General features: G+C 38.8%; 2 protein-coding genes across 4 annotated transcripts; one reads left to right on the top strand and one right to left on the bottom strand.

The window, feature by feature from the left end:
* Positions 1-4,655: 4,655 nt before the first annotated feature.
* Positions 4,656-12,896, bottom strand: LOC143852586 (Low-density receptor-like protein). Of its 3 annotated transcripts, none has more exons than XM_077362031.1 (3): positions 12,713-12,896; positions 12,453-12,596; positions 4,656-5,073 (listed from the first exon to the last, which is right to left on the bottom strand). In XM_077362031.1, exons 1-2 carry the CDS (start codon positions 12,858-12,860, stop codon positions 12,457-12,459), a joined length of 288 nt encoding a protein of 95 aa, XP_077218146.1. In that variant the 5' UTR covers positions 12,861-12,896; the 3' UTR covers positions 4,656-5,073; positions 12,453-12,456. The 3 variants fall into 3 exon arrangements, with proteins under 3 accessions (XP_077218146.1, XP_077218145.1, XP_077218144.1); XM_077362030.1 differs by lacking the exon at positions 4,656-5,073 and adding an exon at positions 7,706-12,119; XM_077362029.1 differs by lacking the exon at positions 4,656-5,073 and having other exon boundaries at positions 12,277-12,596; positions 12,713-12,895.
* Positions 12,897-18,112: 5,216 nt separating this feature from the next.
* Positions 18,113-19,853, top strand: LOC143852584 (uncharacterized). Its single transcript, XM_077362028.1, has one exon. The coding sequence runs from the start codon at positions 18,382-18,384 to the stop codon at positions 19,567-19,569; it is 1,188 nt and encodes a 395-aa protein (XP_077218143.1). The 5' UTR covers positions 18,113-18,381; the 3' UTR covers positions 19,570-19,853.
* Positions 19,854-23,344: the final 3,491 nt, after the last annotated feature.

The raw sequence follows: 23,344 nt of genomic DNA, 5'->3' as shown, positions 1-23,344 counted from the left end.
TTTTTCCAATCATCTATATAATAATGTCTTTATTATTTATTAATGATGTCGGATGTTCGAAGAGAATTTATATGATGCCCGACCGTCAGAATCAGACGGGCACATTTTGACCAGATCAAAATCCAAGGGCAGGTGATTTGCCACGTAGCCCTTAAGATTTTGACGGTCGGGCACCATATAAAAACTCATGTTCCAATACTGATTCTTTGAAAATTGCCAGGTACATATATGTTGCCTGGTACATATAAATCCTCTAATATCTTGACATTGTCTGCCAAGTAAATATATGTTCCTATACTATACTGATACTTTATAATTTTTATTCCGTCAAGTACATATGTTCCAATACTGGACTCAAAATTAAATAATATGTTTTAGACCCTGAGTGAATGGTATAAATACTCCGCCCCAATTAGCAATCATGATACTACAAAGCTTTTCAAAATGAGTTGGATAGAGTTGGTGGGCCTCACAGCCGGTTGCTACTCCTCTTTCTACGTGAGACCTTTTCGAGACATCGTCCTTGTCAAAAGAGAACACCCCTAAAAACACACATTTTGGTGGGTCCCACTTATTGTTGCCCCCCTTCTCACTCTCTTTAGTCTCTTTCACTTTTGTGGACCCTACTTCCCTATTATAGCCTCTTCTCACTCTTAAGTATCTTTGACTTTGGTGGATCCCACCCATTCCACTATTGTAGCCTCTTCTCTCTATTAGTACTAAGTCTCTTTGACTTTAGTGGGTCCCACTCCCACTGATGTAGTCACAAAAGGATAATGATCTGGCAATAGAAATTGTCCAGAGGAAGCTTTGAGATTGTAAAGCAATGAAAGATGTTTGCCTTTTGTCACTACCGAAATCCACCCTTTGTAAGACATGTTAGTATCTGCTTTACTGTTACACTGATTCTCTGTTGTTTCTAAAGTAAGCACAATAATAGAAGAGGTGAGTGGGTTATCTGTCACACTTGCTTACTCTCTTTTAGCATAAGCCATAACACCCTTTGTCTAGTGCATTTCCACGTTAACACCACCTCAAAAGCAACCTTAAAACCCTGTCAAGATAAGCTTGTTGAAAAAGGAAACAAGTGGCACTCACCCAAAGGTGACAAATGGCACTCATCCAAGGGAGAAGCATCAAACTCTTCTAATCCTATGCGTATGAATTTAGATTGCCCATGGTTCAAAGTTACTCTCCGGCTTTGAGGCTCTGCCAATCGTAACCGGGGAGTGCAGGATCTTGATTGGATGGTTCAGATTATCCAGATCAATGGTAGGCTTATATCCCATGTGTAATGTGGGATTGGTTTTTGTAGCTCATTGTTGTTATGTAACTTGATGCAGGGTGAAGTAATCTCGAGAAGAAACCAGTGTGACAAAGACTACATGTAAATTAGGCTTTCTAAAAGACCACCTAAAGTTTGTTTTTTTAAAGTAAGCTGGGACTTAAGCTGCCATTTCATGGTTGAAATATGAAAGACTCAACCAAGTGAGCTACATGATCGAACCCTACATTTTTTGCCAAAAAAGCCATATCTTGCAAGCAAAAAATAATTGGAAGATGAATTTCAAACATGTACTTCTGAGGGCAAACCGAGTTTTGTCATGTCTCCCAGTTGCTGTAACGGCAAGTGAATGAAAAGTCACCTGGTTGCTCAACTGGCGACACATGGCAAAACATCATTGGTGGTCACCTGGTTGCTCAATTAGGGCTGCCACTCGAGCCGGGTTTTACCCGACCCGCATCGACCCGACCCGAAAATAGCCTGGGTTGGGTTCAGGTTTCATGGGTTTCGGGTCGAGCCGGATTGAGCATTCAAAAGCCTGCATGAATCTCGGGTCAAGCCGGGTTTTAAGGGGCCCGACCCGACCCGAGTTACATAAGTTATAGTGTGTACATTTTTTTCTATTGTTAGTTAAAAGTTAAAAGTTAAAAGTGAAAACCCACACACCCACTGTTATTGTATGTGAGTGTAATTTCTGCTTATATGAGTTGAGTTGATTCAAGTGTTTGATTCAGCATTGTTTGATTGTAATTACAATATTGTTTGATTACAGCATTGTTTGATTCAAGTGTAATTACATCATTGTTTGATTCAAGTGTAATGTGAGTGTAACTTTTGCTTCTATGAGTTGAGTTGCCTTGCCAAACAAGAATTTTCCTTAAAAAATTGCGTCAACGTGAAAAAACCGACCCGACCCGACCCGAGATTTATCATGGGTAGGGCCTGGGTTTGGGAATCGTGGGTTTTCCGGAAAAAAACCCGACCCGACCCGACCCGAGATATTTCTCAGGTAGGGTTGGGTTCTCCAAAACCCGACCCGCCCGACCCGAGTTGCAGCCCTAAGAACAATGCCGCAAATGACGCAACCAAATGATTATTTAGCCAATGATGGATTTTACAACACACAGTTCACCAATCCCTCGCTAAGCAAATGCCTAGAAAAGATTTGCGCCTAAGTTAATGCCTTCATATAACTCAGAAAAGACGAGTTTTCTAAAAGCCTCTTGCTCATTTCTCATATGGAAGGGCATTGTTATTCTATAACAAGTGTCCCACTAACCCGTCCCCAAAAAACAAACCAGTAGAAGTATCAAAAGGAAGGGCATCTGGTAGCGACTCTAATAAGGTTTGTGTGCCTTCTTAGTAATTTTTTTTTCCCTACAAAACACATGTTCTCAAACTAGAGGAAACGCTACTAGTAGTTGACTTTAACTTGTAAAAAGATCAGAACAATTTGCCAACATCCTACTATAAAATCTGTGATCTAGTAGCATCACATGTGTTAGACATTTCTACATATTGAAGAAATTAAGGTTATGATTTCTCCCTTTCCATAGTTCATAAGAAGTAATGTCAAGTTTTTTTTTATCTTAGGAACACAATTAAAAATATGACATACCAAGATCAACGCATCCACTAAAAGCTTTTTGATAACCCTGGACTGATGAGCATGGAGTTAACTATTTCAATTAAAGGTCAGTTTTTCGCTTACTAATTTCATTTCCATGAGTATTGTTTCGGCTACTTCTCTAGCAATGTCATTCTCCTCATAGGACATATTAAGACTTCAATTCATATGTATCATCCAACATGGCATATTTGGTTGGCTGGGAGGTGGTGGAAAGAACAACCCTCTTACAAGTTTCTAATATTAAGAAAAAGTTTTCTGGGTGGATGGACCTTTCCAATATGGAAAGAAAAGCACCATTTTTCTCTCAAAAGAATTTAATCTCAATACCTCTGATGCAACTTTCCTTTCTATTTGGAAAGAAATATCAGACAACAGAACTAACAGCAATGTCAGTTAAGTAGTTATATCTGTGAATTCTAAGGAAATAGTGAAATTTATAGTAATAAATAAAAATAAAATAAAATCTAAAAAATTAAATAGATTGAAACCTTTACATATGATAAAGTATTTAAATCGACAAAAAATGAAAACAACTCACCAGAAGAATAGAAAATTTTGACAAATTATGGGTAATCTAATAAATATTTTAATAAAATAAAATAAATATTATTTAAAAATAAGAAAATAAAAAATAATATACGAAAGGGAAATGAAATATTCACCCGTTTTTTTATTTGGGACAGCCCCTGTAGTGTAAAAGAGAAATCGCTAGGAAAAAGGATAAATATATCACTTCCCTGTACGAAATCATTAATATATATGTGGCCCCATTTAGCCTTCTACGGTATATCCACAATCTACAAAAACCTATGCCATACCAAGTTGGGTTCCACCTAGTCATATACCTTGGTAGACCCGCACTTAAGACGGAAACAATGTCGGAGGAGGAAGGATTGTCCTTGAGGTGATCTTTGGAGAGGAAGAGGGCGAAGGGCAGGTGGTACTTTATGGGTGGAAGGATATCATTCCCAAGAGATCCAAGCAAAATTCCACCTTTTTGTGGATTTTGGCTTGGATATCATAGGGAGGAGACAACGGTGACACATCACCAAACATACAATTATTAGCCAGAAGACATCCATGGGAGTCTCCTGGGGTTGTCAATGCTATATTGGCAACCAATCAAGGGGTTTTGCTGATGTAAATGCCAAGCAAAACCTATAAGCCATCCCAGCTTTTGTGCGACCAAACACACCCAAACTCTTTAAATTTATCAAGACATGCATCTTTTGATTTCAAGAGAAATGTGTGTATCTCGAGAAATCATCTATGAAGATTATGAAATATCTCACAAATGCCACTTTTGTATCTGTCTTCTCATAAATATAATTTTATTTTCTTTCCACACTTTGAATGGTTTCTCTTAAGTCATTCTACATTTACTAGAGACTTCACTTCTTTTTTTTTTTTGAATGGAGACTTCACATTTATATGTAACCAAATTCTCACAATCTAAAATTAATTACATATTAAATATTTTCCCAGATTGAAGGTCAATGTGACGCAACAATGTACTATGCCAAGCACTAAAAGATTCGATCCACGATATAAGTAGAAGTGTAACTTCAATTAATAATGATAAATTTAAACATATCATCGGAGAAATGATCCTTCCCAACAAATGTCCCATTTTCCAAGAACGAATTATCAGCTTCCAGCATCATTTTGAAATCATATTTGGTGATAGTTTGAGACACCAAATTCTTCTTGACATCTAGAACATGAACACACTTCAGACACTTCAGAATCAAAATCTTGTTTGAGAAGAATTAAAGGTCAATGTTGCCTTGGCTCACAATTTTAAATTTTAGCGATGTGGAGTTCTACATCCGACATTTCCAAACTATCCTCCCACTATTGCATTTGTTTTGAATAAACTTAGATTTCTCAAAACAAGGCAAATTTTGCAGCTATTGATCCATCAATCCTTGTCTTCAACTTTTGTGGTCATTTTATTGAAACAATAATTACCGCCTTCCTCTTTGCAATACTCTTTCTTTTCAATTGCTACATAGTCACATCCTCCTCCTTAGCTCATCAAACATGTTTGCCAAACAATCCTTAGCCGCCCAATCTAACTATATATCTTATCTTGGATCGATCTCATTCTATGAAGGACCTCTCCAAACTGATCACTTCTCGAATAGAATTGTCCAATCTTGCCACATAATCACGGTTAGACCATAGTTAGCAGGGTGGGAAACGAATTTAGGAAGCGAAACATGAAGCGGAAAGGGCAACACAGAAAAAATAGAGGGAAACGAGAAATGGCAAAACGATAGAAAATCACGTGAGAAACACATTGAGATACGTCATAGGAAACACATTAGAAACATTTCAGAAATGATATAGAAATGCAAATGAAATCACCAAATATATGCTTTTGTAAATTTAAATTTGTTATTTTCAAATTTCAATTTGAATATTTCTTATTTATAACAATATATGCTATTGTTTTCCTTCTTAAATCTATTCCACAATTTTTTAGTGTGTTTTTTTCCAAAACGATTTTCGTAAGTTTCACACATGTTTCCCACACGTTTCGCATACGTTTTCTACGAGTTTTCCATATGTTTCTCAAGGTTTCACACATGTTTCACATAAGTTTCTCATATGATTCCCATGCGTTTTGGAAACGTTTCCCCAATTTTTCTACCATGTTTCGGAGATGTTACCGAAACACGTTTTATGGGAAACGCGTTTTATGGGAAACGAGTTTCCCACCCGCCGAAGAAGTTTCTGGCCACTTTGGGTTAGACCCTATTTAATAACTGCGGATAGACTAGACCGGACCACATTTACTAATGAATCTAGAGATTTCGAGAGACGATTAGGGCACGTTTGGCTACCATGAATTTGTTTTCCCATGATAAATTGGTGTCTTCAAGTGGAGATGAGGGTGAAGTGTCTAAAAACCAGGAAACCAGTGTCTCCAAGTGATGAGAGTGGCTAAAAATCAGGAAACAAAAAACTACTCAAAATAGGATCAACTTTTTCCTGATTTTTAGCCATATCTCATACTCCTTTCAATCGTGCCCTCTCAAATCTTTCTCCGTCTCCCACTGCCCTACCCCTCTCTCACTCCCTTGGAGGCAGCGATCTATCATGAAAAAAAATTCCAGGCAGCCAGACACAGCCTCAAGGGTAATGCAAAAACTTGCATTCGGTAAATGATTGATGATGGTTAACGACAAGGACCCCTAGTGATCTGTAATGTGAAGGGCGAGTTTATGATTCGGAAAGGCCATATGAGAATAGAACATGAATTCCTCCCATCCATCTACACAGATGATGTACACATTGGCAAATAACCCAAATGTAGAACCTCTTATCCACCCAGCTAGGTATCAGATCAAATTTTTTGGACACCAAGCCGGTTGCCATTTTATTGTTTCAAGTCAGCCTGGGAATCTACCAGAAGTTCAGAACCAAGATCACAGTTCTGCTAGGGTGAGCTATCAGAAAGGCAGTAATTATTTTCTTTTGGTTGCTCAAACAGAAGTGCGAGATTGTCTCCTAAGAAGAATTAACATCAAAAGAAAAAACAAATAAGCTTAAACGTTTGAGCTTGGTTTACCTTCTTTGTATGTTGGATCAGACGCACTGCAAGCAGTGATTATTTATCAGAGACAATCATCAATGTCCATGGAAAGGTGGGACCTATTTGAAGCACATCCAATCCTCCTTTTCTCCAAACCCACTAATTGCTGAATTGAGGACAGGTTCATTACTAGATCATTCAATCCCCTTTCAGTCCTCTCATCCAATCCTCCTTTTCTCCAAACCCACTAATTGCTGAATTGAGGACAGGTTCATTAGTAGATCATTCAATCCCCTTTCAGTCCTCTCATTGTGAAGACAAGAGTGTTGGGAGAAACTTTTGTGTTTCATGCATGCTTCTTGGCAATAGCAATCCATCACCCTTTTCCCTAATGCCATAATAAAGGCCCTATCCACTGGGTAGAATGAGCAAATGAAGATCTTAAAATAATAATAAACCAGAATCCCTAACAATCCAGCAATTTACTATTGTATTTAAGCTGGGATTATAGCGATAAGCTAAAGCAGAGAATATTGTAAGCTCCTATGTGGGTAATCATTGATCTAAGATCAACGATCTAGATTGAAGAATGAGATTAAGAGTGAAATTATTAGAGTTACCCATTGACCAAAGTGATCAATAAAGAGAACAAGGGTAACCAGTGCACCTAATCCCTATTGAGACATGGATGGTTATTGTAGCCCAATTCAACTACATCAGCAAAGTCTGGATAGTGTAATGGGTTAAATAGATTAAGCCAAATATAGTTCTATTGTGGGTAGAACTCTGGGAGGTATTTTTCTATAAATAAGAGAATGGTCTCTGTTACCATTTAACTTGACAAAAGGAGATATTCCCCACTAGAGATTAGGCAGACTAGATGATGCAGCAGATTCAGAAGCATTTTACGTCGTTATTCGATGTGCAAATCCAAACCAGTTTGGAATGGTTTTCTCAAGGCAGTTTCAGATCAGATCTAGATCTGACTTTCTCCATGTTTTCCCTTATTGAAATTGGAATTCCAGAAAGGATTACTTACAAATCTTCCAAGGTGACACAAGAAAAATTAGATATGAAATGGAAACTTGCATTAGAACAAGAAATTAAATGAGAGGAAAAGTAGAAAAGATTAGAAAAACCTAATATTCAATTTCCAATTTTAAAAGAAAATGGGTTAAAAGAAAAGAAGAAAACTCTCTCAAAAGAGAGGAGAAAAACTCTCAAAGTTTTCCCCAATAGAATCTCTACAAATTTCAAATCCAACAAAGCTAAAGAAATGTCATGTGTAGGGGTAGCATATTACAAGAAATGGGCAAACTACCCTTAATGAAACTTTGCATGCCCACGCTACTCCAAATGCAAAACGACATAAAAGTACATGTAGAGATACAAAATGATTAACCTACCACCAAAGCCTAGTGCTCATGAAACAAAGTAAAGCTTACACTAATGAGCAACGAGGACTGGTGTAAAAATGTCAGAGAGGATGCTCCTGCATCAAAAACCCCTTCATGAAAGAACTCGTCCTTTAGTTCCTCATCAGCCTCATCATTGTGGTAGTCTGTCTAGGTCAAATATGTAAATGGCCCACTCTCTCAGTAGGAGTAGAAGATTGTCACAGTCATCAGTCATCAAGCCGCCCGATATAGATTAAAAAAAATGGTCCATCCCGACAAGTGCGTCGGAATAGTGAAGTAGCAACCCGAATCAATCCAAGCATCTGCTGAAAATGACAGAAGTATAGTGGTCTGCCACAAATATCTCCTATGTGCCGATAAGTGCATCGAAATGGTGAAGTAGCAACCCGGATCAATCCAAGCATCTGCTGAATATGACAGAAGTATAGTGGTCCGCCCCAAATATCTCCTATGTGGCGTCTGCAACATCCTCAATGGTACGTCTCATCTGCAAATGTATGCACCTCATCTGCATCACAGTTCATTGTACTCTTTAGCTCTATGAATGGCTCTGACCCAACATGCTCGGTCATAGTCACAACATCATCACTACCTAGCACTAAAATGACGGTCTCAACAACCTCTACTAAACCACCATGTGAATCCTCAACAGTGACCACAACTTCTTCCCCTTCTTGATCACTAACCTCATCAACCTTTAAGGGTGGAGAAGATGGCATGTGCTTGTGCATGTGCTCTCTTGTATTGTGCTAGGAGGGCTTCGAATGCTATTCTCTGTTTGAATATCTAACCTCCTCTCGCTGTTGGCGTGCCTTTTGCTCAAGTTGCTGCTAATATTCAGTGCATAGACCCTCATGAACTGATCACGGACTTCCTTACATTTGTTGCATGGAGGTTGTCTCTTCTAGAGTCGCTCTTTTTCCAATGAGTTTCCATATGGATTCAGCGCAAAGAGTGAATGTCTCTCTAACAAACTGAATTGTCTCCCACTGGCTCATACCGTAGTGCATCTGATACCCATCGATGGTATCGATCCAGCAAAGCACTCTTTACGCACCTATCATAGCTGTAGAATCGAGGTTTGATGAGTAGCTCCATTGACGAAAGGAGCACCCCCTTTTGGCATTTTTACATCAGCCCTTATTACTCGTTAGTGCAGAATTTACTTTGTTTCATGAACACTAGCCTTTAGTGGTAGTTTGGTCATTTTGTATTCCTACATATACTTTTTGCCTTTTTTGCATAAGGGTTAGTTTTGGTATCTAAAGTTTCATTAAGGGTTATCCTATATAAAGATCCATCATATGTCAGTTTCTTTAGCTTTGTTGAATTTGAAATTGTAGAGATTCTCTTGTAGAGAACTTTGAGAGAGAGTTTCTCTTCTCTTTTATCTCATTTTTTAATTAGAAATTAAAGATGAGGTTTTCTAATCTATTCACCTCGCAAGATTTGAAAGTAATATTTGCTGGAATTCCAATTTCAAGAAGGGAAGTGTCAAGAAGGGAAAACAAGGAGAAAATCAGATCTAGATCTGACCTGAAACTGCTTTGAGAAAACCAGTCCGAACTGGATCTGCGGAACGAAAAACACTGCCGAATCCTCCGCATCATTTGGTCTGCCTGATCTCTAGTGGGGAAGATCTCCTTTGGTCAGGTTAGATGGAAGCAATGTCCAACCCCCTTATTTATAGAAAATACCTCCTAGAGTTCCACCCACAATAGAACTCTATTTATCTTAATATGTTTAACCCACCACACTATCTAAACTTAGCTTATGTGGTTGAATTTGGCTACACTAACTATTCATGTCTAAGTAGTAAAGACTTAAGAAGCTTGTGGGGCCTGTGGACCATGGTTTAAAATTTCGGTTTCGGTACTAGTTTCGGACCCCTGAAATTTCAAAATTTCGGAATAATTAAAAAAGCTTATTTAATTCATTTCGAAATTTAGGACTGAAATTCCGAAATTTTGTAACATTTTTTTAATTTTTTTTAATTGCATTTTCTCGAAATTTCGGACCAAAATTTCGGAATTTCAGCCGAAATTCAAAATTTCACCAAATTTCAGTTTCGGTCCCCACCGAAATCCGAAATTTCGGATTTCGATCGAAATTTAAAACCATGCTGTGGACCCATAAGTTTGCATAATTGCCCCCACCATTTTTTTAAAATGGATAATTGCCCCCACCATAGTTACCGAAAACTTCCTAGTTCGATGGGAAGCTCGCTTCCTCAGAAACTCACTTTGGAAGCTATGTTCTTCTCGTTCCCAAATTTAGGGAAAGCGTGCTTCCCAAATGCTTCATACACATTTCCTGTTAATTAAGAATACGCTTCTTATTTATGTGATTATTTCTTTTTAAAAGCATATTTTCTCCAATTGATAAGGCTAAAGGAGCGTATTTTTAAGAAAAAGTAAATTTAAAACTTGAAAACCATCTTAAGTTTCGAGTAAAAGTTATGTGCATCTTTTTCCAAATACTTAAACATTAAAAACATGTGAAATTATACATTCCTAAAACTTGTGATTCTAATTAGTCACAAAATCTTCTTGTCAACTTGTAATCCTTACCGATGCCCTAATCTATTATAATCCTAGTCTATTACATGCTTATTAGGCTTATTACATGTTCAATTCCAATTAGGCTTATTACATGCTTCATATTGACTTTCAATGGCTCTTTCAACACATTTTCTTGTTACTTTCATTAGAGCTTTTCGCTTCCCGCATTTTCTCTTTTCTAAACCCTTCGCTTCTCGTACTCGCTTCCCGCTCAGCCAATTATGGTCCCCACTCACCCCCTATTGAAAATAACTCACCCTCAAGTTCAAGTCCTCGCAATTCTCAACAGTCTTAGCATCAAACCATGTGGCAAGCTATATAGGCATATCTCGTACTCGCTTCCCACGCAGCCAACTATGGTCCTCACTCACCCCCTATTGAAAATAACTCATCGCTTCTCGTACTCGCTTCCCACTCAGCCAACTATGGTTCCCACTCACCCCTATTGAAAATAACTCACCCTCAAGTTTAAGTCCTCGCAGTTCTCAACAGTCTTAGCATCAAACCACGTGGCAAGCTATATAGGCATATCTCGTACTCGCTTCCCACGCAGCCAACTATAGTCCCCACTCCCCCCTATTGAAAATAACTCACCCTCAAGTTCAAGTCCTCGCAGATCTCAACGGTCTAAGCATCAAACCACATGGCAAGCTATATAGGCAAATCCTTATTGACAAGATATTGGACAAGTGGTTGTCCTACTTTATCGGTTATCTGCTGATCTAGAATACCTCCAGCCTTTCACAATCCTGCCCATCGTTAGTATAAACGTCATAAACAAGATCTCTGATAAGTTCTGGCAAGTGGCAAGTCCACTTCAACCTCATTCGTCCATTCAAATTTTGGAATAATTTTTTTCTTTCACAGGTGAAGTGCCCCTTACAATTATCTTTGTATACTTGCCTCCTTAATGAACACTTCTTCCTTCATATTGACATGGCCTTCCAACAACACATGGCATGCCTCCATGTCCACAACACTACGTATAATATCGTCCTTATTTTTCTAACCAATGGACAAACAAATAAGGAATGTGTGGACACCCCCCTCCCTACTCCTTTCAACCACACAATTTTATAGGGGTTTGAATGCGATTGTTTTCAGCTTAAACTTGTCCACCGTGAGTTGAAAAACACCATCAGCGATGGCATCGTTAACCTTTTCATCCGTCGTACACCACGTGTGATAAATATTTCGCCAAAGCCAATGCTCCACTGTTTTAGGCTAATGAATCACTCAATGTGTCTCCCCTTCATCTCCATGTGTAATTTCATCCTCTGGTACACAAACAATAATATCTTCAAATGCTGTTTCTTGAAAGTTTTCAGCTCCTTCTCTATAAGCTTCTTCCACGACATTAACAAAATTCCATAGGGGGCACCATGTTGATCAATGTTCCACTTGATGCACTTAAACATATAACCAGGGAGGATTAGATCCTTGTGTAGAAATTGTCGTTAGTGGTGGTTTTGGACGTGCTTTGGAGTTTGGAGCTGCTTGATTCACTCACAGTTTCTCCACCCATAGGTGGGTTGGTTGTATGCTTCTGGACCACTTTATGGCAATCAATCCACACTAGCTAGTCCCGCAGATGATAAGCCACCAAAACATAAACATGAACATCCAAAATAAACCAGCAAGTGTACAAAATGAATCATCACATAGACTTGTGAATTCTCACTTCCTGTGACACAAACAGAACGATTTTTCTCATGTTTCTTCAGATAAAGAAATCAGTCTTTAGTACCCCAGTCTATCAAAAGAAGAAGAAAACAATAACACTAATCCAAATGCCCAAATTGCCACAAAAATCAAGAAATTCTACACTAAAATCAAGAGACTAAGCCAAAATTCAATACATTCTACAAGATTAAAATCCTCTCAGTGACGAAATAGCAGAAGACATCAACACTTGGGGGTTATTAAATTCAATAAACAAGATCTAACTCATAAGAAAACAAATTGCTCAGATCAATCTCTACAAAAAACAGAAGAAAACAAAAGAAGATACAAGAACCTGATCATCGATTTCCACGAAGAATCCTTCGGTTAGTAGCAACACCAACGAGCTTTCCACTGCTCTGATCGTCAATGCCAGCATCAGACTCGTCGTGAACCCATCCGACCGATTTTTGAGCTTCGAGAACGAATTGCGAGATCCCTAAATCAAACAAAATCCTCATCTGAATTAGGAGAATCAAAAATTGAAAAAAAAATAAAAATAAACATAAACACAGAAGAGATAGATCTGAGATAGAGATAGATAGATGTATAGACCTTCTTTTACGGTGGTTCTGTTCTCTCGGATCTCGTGAATGGTTGCAGAGAGCTTCCAGTAGAGAGGACGACCCACGTAGAAAGCGGCAAGGAGAAGGAGGAGGCCAAAAACGAGCCGAAGAGAAACCCTAGTTGTCGAATAAACCATTTTCGAGGGATCGAGAGACTGAGAGTGAGTGAGTGTGTGTTGCAGAATAAGTAACACTATTTAGGTTTGGCGTGATGGGAAATTCGCATGCCTTGTAGGATAATTCGCACCCCTTGTAGCTTGATTTTGACGTCAACACGGTATAGGGATGCGGATTATCCCATAGGGGGTGCGAATTTATCTATTCTCTTAGTTTGTCTTGTTTCCATGTTTTTTTTTTGGTGGAATGTGTCGCAAGAGCCGAGGTCACGTGGCCCAAGGAGCTCGCGCTTGCGCTTTATTTGATGTTGACTCGGTAGAAACCTACATTTCTAACGGGCCGGGCGGCGGGCGGGCGGGCCTGGATCGGAGGGGCCGGATCCGGGATTTCTTGTAAATGGATTATATGAGTGAGCTTTCATTTACTAGGCCTTGTTCATTTCAGATAATTGACAACCTATTTTATATTAGGGATTTGCTAGCGTCCACCGCAGAAGGCATTTCGCAGATGGTCTGTTGTATCTGACTGCAGCCACCTGTAAATGAAGACAAAATCTGCTGAAAAGTGAGCCTCTGTGGCTACTGTCAGATGCAACAGGCCATCCGCGAAATGCCTTCTGTGATGGGCACTAGCAAAACCTTTTATATTATTGTGAAACAACCAATTACTCCAAAAGCTTTGACCGTTGAAGATGGCCTTATTTAATCTTTTATACTTCAATACTCCCTCTCACGTAAGGCTCCTCTTTTTAGGGTTGGCCGGTTGACATACCTTTGCTTGATACCATGTGAAACAACCAATTACTCCAAAAGCTCATGCGATTGGAGATGGTATTATTAGATCTTTTATACTCTAACACTCCCCTTCACGTCTGGCCCCTCTTTTGGGTTGGTCATTTAAGTGTGGAGTTTTAATATCAAGGAGTCTAGGTATCCATTATAACCTGGCTTTTTATGCATTTTTTCCCCATATACTGTAATTTTATAGGGGGCACCCACCACATGAGAGAAGCTAAAGAGATGCGAGCTTAGACAGGAGAATGTCAGGGATAGTGCATATGCTAATTAGTAAGTCATTCACTTTAGGTTGTCCGTAACCATTCAATAGCACTTCCTCTCCAACTCCAACTCCAACTCTACCAATCTTGATCCCTACACCTCATGGCATTTGACCACTTATTACCTCAAACTACTAGAGCATGTTGAGGATTAGTAACCATTCAATAGCACTTGAAATGAATATTATGGCAATTGATGTCTCTCTACATTTATTCCTTTGCTTAGTCTTTGGTTACTGCATACGTCCTCTGGAATCCCCTTAAATCAGATGTAACTCTTATTTTTTTTGTTGGCAATACATCTGGTAGGGGTCTCCCTAACCCCAGCTTACCCATAAAAAAAATACATTATACATTTGTTCATTTTTTGTCTTATGAAAAGAGCTTATTGTGTTGGTAGAAAAGATACATAAATATTGTATAAGCGAATTGTAAAATTTAATATGCATGGCTTTTGCCAAAATTTCTTTCTTCCCTCATTTTTTTTTAAAATTTCAACCTTAGATATGGGCATTCTCTTTGAATCAGTTTCTAGGATTTTTTATTTTTTTTGATGTTATGTTTGCGTATTTTGTTGCCATTAAAAAAATGAAGTAATGAGTATTTGTTGGTGGCTACCTTCTACAATGTAAGCATCTGGGTTGATCTTCTACAATGTAAACCTCTCTGTAGATTTGTAGATTAAAATTTCTTATTTGATGAAATGATATGATTCATTTTATTTTTTTAGTCAGGCCCGTGCATCGCACAGGCTTTTTTAATCAGCATTGCAATAAAACGAGATGCCACACCATCTATAATACAGAATACATTTATTCGAAAAAAAAACCAAATCTATAGTGAAGTGATATATCCACGCCCTTTTCTTCGCAGGGCCACTCCTTTCTAATGTATTTATGACTACTCTTTTTACACCACAAGGGGATGGCACGGGGAAGAAAAATGGGCGAATATATCTTTCCCTAACCATATTTTGATAATGGCACTGCTCACTTTGTTTTGAAATTTTGATAATACCACTACTCACTTTGTCTGACACAGCTCAGGTTTGCCTAATGAGATGAATCAGTTTTTTTTTCAGCGTCCGTAACGAAAAATCTGCCTGACCTCTTCCAATGAAGGGTGTAATAGCACTGAAAAGTTAATTAAAAAAGGTAAAAAACAAAAAAGTAGTGCACTTACTATAATATTGCAGTGCAAATATCAATCCCCTCAAAATATCAATCACATATATCAGTCATGTTACTATATATAGTAATCGTAGAGGCCGTTTCACCTCCATCGTGACTAATTGTCTCCGAGAAATCATCCCTTAGGGGCTGTTTGGATATGCATATTTTAGAATCTTGGTATTTTTCAAAATTGTAGTTGGGAGAAGAGAGAAGGAGACTCACCGCTTCACTTCTCTTTAAAATCTTGGATACTTAAGTAAGAAATCCTAGCTTTAGAAATTTCTCCCACATCCTCAGATTTTTAAAACCTGGAAACATGGGATGATCTCGTGCTCTCTTCCTGGCGGAAAGAAGGGCGAGAAAACAAAAAACGACGGCTTATGTCCTTCTTCTTGTCTCCTAACTACGATTTGAAGGAAATCCAAGATTCTAAAATCCGCGTATCCAAACGGCACTTTAATTTTTTTTCATGAAGAATAGAGAACGTGATTTTTTATCTCAGCCCTTTGCAAAAAAAAGTGAAATTCTGGTTTTTGGGTGACACATAGCAGCGGAGGTGAAAACGTATAGCTTCTAAGGATGAGAGCTGGGCAAACATCCATTCCCAACTAATGAAAAGGAGCGCATTTATCATTTCCCTATTTTAAAGGTCATATTTAATATAAGGGATTTGCTAGCCAATTTTCGTTCAAAATCGTGGGTACATTGCATTCAAGGCAGTTGATTGAATGAAGTTAGAACTGACTAGAACATATTTTTCTTATGAAGAGGGGTGCATAATTAAAGAAAGTCATTCGTACCACACTATTTCAATCAAATACGGCTGGCGAACGAGGCAATAATTCTTTCTCTCGTTCTTGATCATAGGGCTGCAACTCGGGTCCGGCGGGTCGGGTTTTGGAGAACCAAACCCTACCCGAGAAATATCTCGGGTCGGGTTTTTTTTCGGAAAACCCATGATTCCCAAACCCGGCCCTACCCATGATAAATCTCGGGTCGGGTCGGGTCGGGTCGGATTTTTTCACGTTGACGCAATTTTTTAAGGAAAATTCTTGTTTGGCAAGGCAACTCAACTCATAAAAGCAGAAATTACACTCACATTACACTTGAATCAAACAATAATGTAATTACACTCACATTACACTTGAATCAAACCAAACAATGTTGTAATTACATTCAAACAATGTTGAATCAAACACTTGAATCAACTCAACTCATAGAAGCTGAAATTACACTCACATACAATTATAGTGGGTGCGTGGGTTTTCACTTTTAGCTTTTAACTAACAATAGAAAAAAATGTACATACTATAACTTATGTAACTTGGGTCGGGTCGGGTCGGGTCAGGCCCCTTCAAACCCGGCTCGACCCGAAACCCATGAAACCTGAACCCAACCCAGGCTATTTTCGGGTCGGGTCGATGCGGGTCGGGTAAAACCCGGCTCGAGTTGCAGCCCTACTTGATCATATTGGAATGGGATGATGAATCTATTTCTTCACCTTTTCGCCAATAAATCAGAATTCTCATGGAGAATAGCAAGATATGCATGTGAGAAAAGCCACACAGGTTGACTTGTTGACATAATTTGTCTTATTCATTTAATTCATCTAAGGTGGCTGTTCTCACATGCAAAAAGCCAGCCTCAATATGGCTTTCGGTGAAATTGGCTAGCAAATCCCTTAATATAATTGTAAACCTTGTGTGGTCCAGGATATTTAAAATCTTATTGAGATTTGCTAGGGACCATCACAAAAGGCATTTTGAGGTCCATGAATATGAATGTAATGTGGCTGCACTCTCATGCAACAGGCGGTCCATGAAATGCCAATGTAATGTGGTTTCTCCCTCATGCAACAACATGTCTATGAAATGCCTTCTGCGATGTTCCCTAGCAAATCCCAACCTTATCAAAGTAATGTGTATTTGTAGGGGTGTAAACGAGCCGAGCCGAGCCGAGCTTGGCCAGGCTCAGCTCGGCTCGTTAAGCTCAAAAGCCAGGCTCGGCTCGGCTCGGCTCGGCTCGGGCTTGGGTCGGCTCGGCTTGGCCAAGCTCGCGAGCCTTATCGAGCTCGAATTATTTTAATTTTACACCCCTCATTTTCCCTGGACAACCCTATCTAGTGTTTTTTTACTACTCTTTTTACACTAGGAGTGTGGTCCAAGTAACAAATGGGGTTCCAAAAAAGAAGTGACATATTTTTCCTCCCCCTTTCACTCCTTAGACAACCCTTTTAGTGTATATATTAATATATAATATATATATTTAAACATATTAAATTCTTAACGAGCCTTAACGAGCCGAGCTTTTTTCAAGCCGAGCTCGAGCGAGCTTCCGAGCCCGAGCCAAAATTGCCACCCTTATGTATTTGAGATTTTATATGGTGCAAGCCCTTACAGTCCCTTATTTTTCCAAAAAGTACTGTACAAACCACATCATGGGATGATCCAAACCGTCCATAAGATGGAACACAACGTAGATAGGTTGCTCTCCAAAAATCATTTCCTTGTGTTCTCGTTTGCCTTCACCTACAAATCACACTTAATTGCGGAGAGGGGACCGTTGGTTGAGCGAAAAAAGCAGCGGAGACAAGCATACAAAAAAGCCAAATGCCAAGACCAAGATTCGCCAGCTGTCATCCCCCACTCCCCCCACACCAACAACTTCTGCCTAAAAGCTCTTTCCGGACCAGTTACGTGGCACCAAAGCTGACATGGCGGTCAACCACTCGGTGATATTACCGATTAATCAATGACTTGTCATCCGAACCTCAGCCTCCACCCTCCACCTAGGCTCGGACAACCGTTCACGCTTCCCTAACCTAAGCTACTACAATTAAGAACAAAATCCCCTAAAAATAAAGGGCGATGATAAATTCACACCCTGTAAGATAATTCACCCCTAGTAAAGGAGGGCTTTAAGCCTTTTTAACGTCAGAGTGATGCGAATTATCCTAAAGGGGTTACGAATTTATCAATGCCCAAAATAAAATAAAAAAAATAAAAGAAGAAAGAAAACCTGCTTTCTAGTCATTGCAGCTTCTCTTACAAGCCAAAATAATGAAAACAGAGGATAGAAGAAAAAGAAGAAACAGAGAGAAGCAGAAGAAGAAGCTTGGGTCTCAAGTTTATGATTTTTCCTCTCTTATTCCTCTGTTACTGCTCCACCTGTTTTCCCCATTAAAAACATCACTCCATTTCCCACCAGAAAGCAGAAAAATCTCATCATCCTTCACGGCAAAAAAAAACTCCACCCACCCAGCTCTATAAAAACTCCTCCCACCTAGAAACAGTGTTCAGTTCAGAAAAAAAAATGCTGGTCATGAAACCCACTTTCTTAATTCTCTTGTTGTTTTTCTCCTACACTCATTTCACTGCATTTTCCCTACTAAACCCTCTAGATTTTCTAGCTCTCCAATCGATTCGAAAATCCCTTACAGACATGCCAGGAGCCAATTTCTTCTCTTCATGGGATTTCACCTCCGACCCTTGTAATTTCCCCGGCGTCTATTGCTCCGACAACAGAGTAATCGCCTTAAACCTCGGCGAGCCGCGAGCCGGCTCGCCAGGTCTCACTGGCCGGCTCAATCCAGCCATCGGAAAACTCTCCTCCCTCACCGAACTCACCATTGTCCCCGGCCGAATCATTGGCTCTCTCCCTCAATCTCTCTCCCAATGCAAAAACCTCCGATTCCTCGCCATCAGTAAAAACTTCATCTCCGGCAATATTCCGACCTCTTTTTCCTATCTCAAAAATCTCCAAACCCTAGATCTCAGTTACAATCTATTAACCGGCTCGATCCCCCCTCAGCTCACCGGAATTTCATCTCTCAAAAATTTAATCCTCTGCCACAATCGATTATCCGGTTCAATCCCGGTTTTTATTTCCCAAACCCTAACCCGGCTCGATCTCAAACAAAACGATCTTTCCGGTTCTCTCTCTTCTCTCCCTTCTTCTCTTCAATACCTTTCTCTATCTTACAATCGAATAACTGGAAGCGTGGACCGGGTTTTGAACAGGCTCGACCGGTTGAACTATCTTGACCTAAGTATGAACCGGTTCACGGGTAGTATTCCCGGTAGCGTCTTCTCTTTCCCAATCTCATCCCTTCAATTACAACGCAACATGTTCACTGGCCAAATCCGACCGTTGCATCAAGTTTCAATACCAACCGTTGATCTCAGCTACAATCGTTTATCCGGGCAGATCTCACCGTTGCTTTCCTCGGTACAAAATTTGTATCTGAATAATAATATGTTTTCCGGGAAGGTCCCGGGCAGCTTCGTGGAGAGGCTTTTAGCGGCTGGGATTCAGGTATTGTATTTACAGCATAATTATTTGACAGGGATCGAGATTAATCCGACGGCTGAGATTCCTTTGAGTAGTTCTATTTGTTTGCAGTATAATTGTATGGTTCTGCCCGTTCAGACCCCTTGCCCGATCAAGGCCGGGAAGCAGAAGACTAGACCCATGGCGCAGTGTAGAGAGTGGAGGGGTTAGACCCATGGCGCAGTGTAGAGAGTGGAGGGGTTAGAGAGGGTAGAGAGGTAATTTGATTAGGAAACAAGGGTAAAGTCGGAAGATTAAAATATTTTTAGATGTTATTTTTTTTATATTTTGCCATATGTTTTGAAATGATTTTAGTTATCATGTGGCTTGGGGAAAATGAAATCCCAATTCAATACATGGAGGCAATTTTTAGAATGTATGTATGTAGATAAGGGTTTGTAATTTGTTTTATTTTCTGCACATAGATGGATAATATTCTTATCTTTTTCATGGTTTATCTTAGAAATTCCACACGGGTATTGGTTTTTCTTTATTTTCATGTTTCTGCACATAGATGGATACTTCAAAATTCTCCTTCATCCCCTATGATCAAACTAGAGGCTTGCAATTGGTTCACATTCAAAAGGCAAAAGTGCATTGATACGGTTAAGATCCTCTGATAAAAGGAAGATTGTATGAACAATACACCACTGGTTAGTGTACATCCATTGACCAGTGAAGACTGGTCTCAAGGTGTTGCACTATTTTCGATCTTGAGGTACAATGGATGGTGGGTGGTATGTGTATGCACTAATCATTTTCCTCATTTCTATGCATTGTTAGACAAACCTACTCTTACATGTTTTTTCATCAAGAATAAGAGAGGAGGAATTGTGAGAAAGCTGGTAGTGATGCCAACTTCAACCCATGTCATCTTGTGTTATTTGTTACTCTTTTACCTTATTCCATCTCCTTTCTCAGCATTTCCACCCCTTTAGTCTGTCTTGTCCTGAAAATTATTAAGGAGACAAAGTAAAGGAGATACAGACCTTTTAGAAAAATACAAATATGGGGTGGAAATGTTGGGAAAGGGAGTGGAAATATCATTTCCCAATAAAGGGTTAGGGACAGAGGTGGTAAACCCTAATTTAAGGTTGGCACCACCTGAAAAAAGGATTTATATGATGGATCCTCATATAGAACTACGAGTGGGGGACTACTTTGTTCGATGTGTGAAAAAGCCAACTACTGCTTTGTTCTTCAACCTTGAGATCCGATGTTTAACCCCAAATAGCCTACCCAAAAAACAGGACCTATGCACCAAAATTCTCCCCCATCGGATGTTTCTGATTAAACCTCCAGTTTGCATCTTCTAAATGAATAATTAGAATAAAAACCTAACCAAAATAGTCTAAATTTTGGAGGAAAACCTCCAGAGAGTAAATATAATTTGACGGGAAAGAATTTTGTTACAAAGTCCATTCAAATGGGACTGTTCTCCATTAGGAGGATAAGTGGTGTTTATTTTATCCTTGAATAGGCTTTCTATCCTTCTTTGGCCTTGAGAACAGCCCCAATAAATATATAGAGCAGGATAGACAGATATATGGATTGATTCAAGATAAAATTATCCAAGAAAGATGGTCAATATTAACAACTTATCTAAGGATTTCTATCCCAAATAGGGCTTTGGAGATAAATGGTTTAGATTATTGAACAAATTGCCACATTTATGCTTGTACTTGCTCATATTTCTGTGCCCTTATACCATGTGGAAAGGTGGTGAACCTAGTGTTGATTGATGAAGGGAAAGGGAGGGGACCATCTCATCTCTTCTTACATTTGTCATCTTACATTTGTCATAGCATGTTCTCATTTCCCTTTCTCTATCAGTCCATCTCCTCTTATCTTTTTAGCTTTTCAGCACGAGACAGAAATAATTATCATTCATAGCCACATGCAGATTATATCCCTAGTCGTGGGTGCCAGCCATCTTACCTTCCCAATTGGAATGCATTGTTTGTAACTTCTATGAATGGAATCATAGACATAAAAGTTGGTCTCTCTCTAACATCATACAGATAAAAGGTGGGTCCTATTTCTCTTATAAACATCATAGAAAGATGCTCTCTCTCTCTCTCTCTCTCTCCTTCCTTTTATAGCAAGCATTACACAGGGGGCTATCCACCCACAAGACAGATATAGAAGTTATTAATCCGATGGTTTGATAGCTTGATGTTGTTGGGTTGCCTTTGACGCAAGTCTCCTATACTTAGCTGGCGTTTTGTTGATTGCAGAGTTCAATAAATCTTTTTCTAGAATAAGACTATAAGTAATTTAAGGAAAGAAGATCCTCTCTTGAGCCTTTTAATGCTTTAGTTGTTTTGTTGTTTGGCTTCTATTTATAGCTTATTCTTCATTATTGCTTTGGTCCCTCTATTTTATTGAGGAATATTAAGCTCACTCATGTTGCAAGATTTGTTTCCCTTGCTTGTGGCCCACTATAGACGGTGACAATGTCTAGTGATCACGGCCGTTGATACGATTCAATCAGGGCAGTAGATATGATTAAATTTGTTGCAAAACACCAAAGAAAAGTCACTTTTAGATTTGAGGGGAGTTAGGATAGCGGGTTTGGTCTCAAACCTAACCTGTCTCTTTAGGACTAGTGATGGGCCTATTACATCAACAATCTCAACCACCCTTCACATGAACTAATAAAGTAGAACAGGAAGAAGAAAAGACAAAGGGCCTCTTTAATTGGGTCTCCCACATTAGTTCTTATTTGCGAATAAGGTTATTTAATTTAATCTTACAAAAAAAAATGGTACCAGTGCTACAAAAGAGAAAAAAATGAGCCACATCTCTTCTTTGACTTTATTATATTGCATATTTTTTTGAATGGCAAAGAATTATATTGATGAAAAGAAGGAAAACACAGGGAAAACTCCGGTGAATCGGTGATTGAAATGATCAAGCAATACAATAGTGAAGAATAAAACCCAAAGCAACCATCCCATGCTAACCTATCGGCCTCAGAATTTGCCGAACTACCGCCATGATGATATGAGATAGACGAACCCACAACCCGGTATGGATATTTCATCCATCCATCAAGCAAATCGCCAAGGAGGAGATGAACTACCCTGTAACCATTTTATTACATTCAGAGAGTCACCATCCACTATTTACTTTGTCCATCTTGTCCAACATCATCACTCCTTGATGCATGCACCGCCCTCATCTCAACCTCATCCGTGTCTTCGAGCCCAGTAGGGCCTGAGAATGCCCAAATAGTATTACCATCATCGTCTCTAAGGATTTTATTATATTATATTCATTTAACATTTTCATTATGTAATAGTATAGATATAGATATACATATTTGTTAAGAAAATTACATGTATAAGTTATTTAGTATTTATAATGAAATTTGCATTTACAAGTTAATATTTATTTGTTATCAGTAGTATAGATATAGGGGATTTTCTAGGCAATTTCGCAAAAACCCATTATCCGGCTTTTTGTATGAGAGAACAACGATCTCAGATGAATTAAATGAATAAGTCAAAATCTACCAATAAGTGAGCCTGCGTGGCTGTTCTCTCATGCAAAAGTCAGCAGTAAAATAGCTTTCCGTGAAATTGCCTAGCAAATCCCTAGATATAGATATATGGATTCCCTTGATTGTAGTCTTTTACTTAATATCCCTTTCGACGTAAAAAAAATGAACATAAAACAAATTTTACGTCGAAAGGAACAGAGCGATAATGCATTTAATAAATAGAGAGAATTTTACATTTTATAGGTCTTAGATGACCTAGGGACTTATTCACATGAGAATCCAACTTTTCCCATCTATTTGATTTCCACTGGCATTAAAGACTCCAAGGTTCAACCACAGTTTTCTCGTTATTTATAGTATAGATTTACAAATATTTATATTTATAATTCAAAACCATTTGCATATAAGATTAGATAAACACTGTAGAAAGTCATTTTTATG

Source organism: Tasmannia lanceolata, unplaced genomic scaffold, assembly GCF_043159265.1.
Source record: "Tasmannia lanceolata isolate RefF3 unplaced genomic scaffold, GAP_Taslan_0.1 ptg000019l, whole genome shotgun sequence".
Taxonomy (NCBI): domain Eukaryota; kingdom Viridiplantae; phylum Streptophyta; class Magnoliopsida; order Canellales; family Winteraceae; genus Tasmannia; species Tasmannia lanceolata.
This window is presented reverse-complemented; position numbering and strand designations above follow the sequence as displayed.

What these genes read in the sequence shown, in the direction of transcription:
- LOC143852586 (XM_077362031.1), bottom strand. Translation starts at nt 12,860, where the DNA reads ATGGTTTATTCGACAACTAGGGTTTCTCTTCGGCTCGTTTTTGGCCTC. An exon ending in CAGAACCACCGTAAAAGAAG is followed by an intron (nt 12,597 to 12,712) that starts GTCTATACATCT and finishes TGTTTGATTTAG; the next exon opens with GGATCTCGCAATTCGTTCTC.
- LOC143852584 (XM_077362028.1), top strand. Translation starts at nt 18,382, where the DNA reads ATGCTGGTCATGAAACCCACTTTCTTAATTCTCTTGTTGTTTTTCTCC.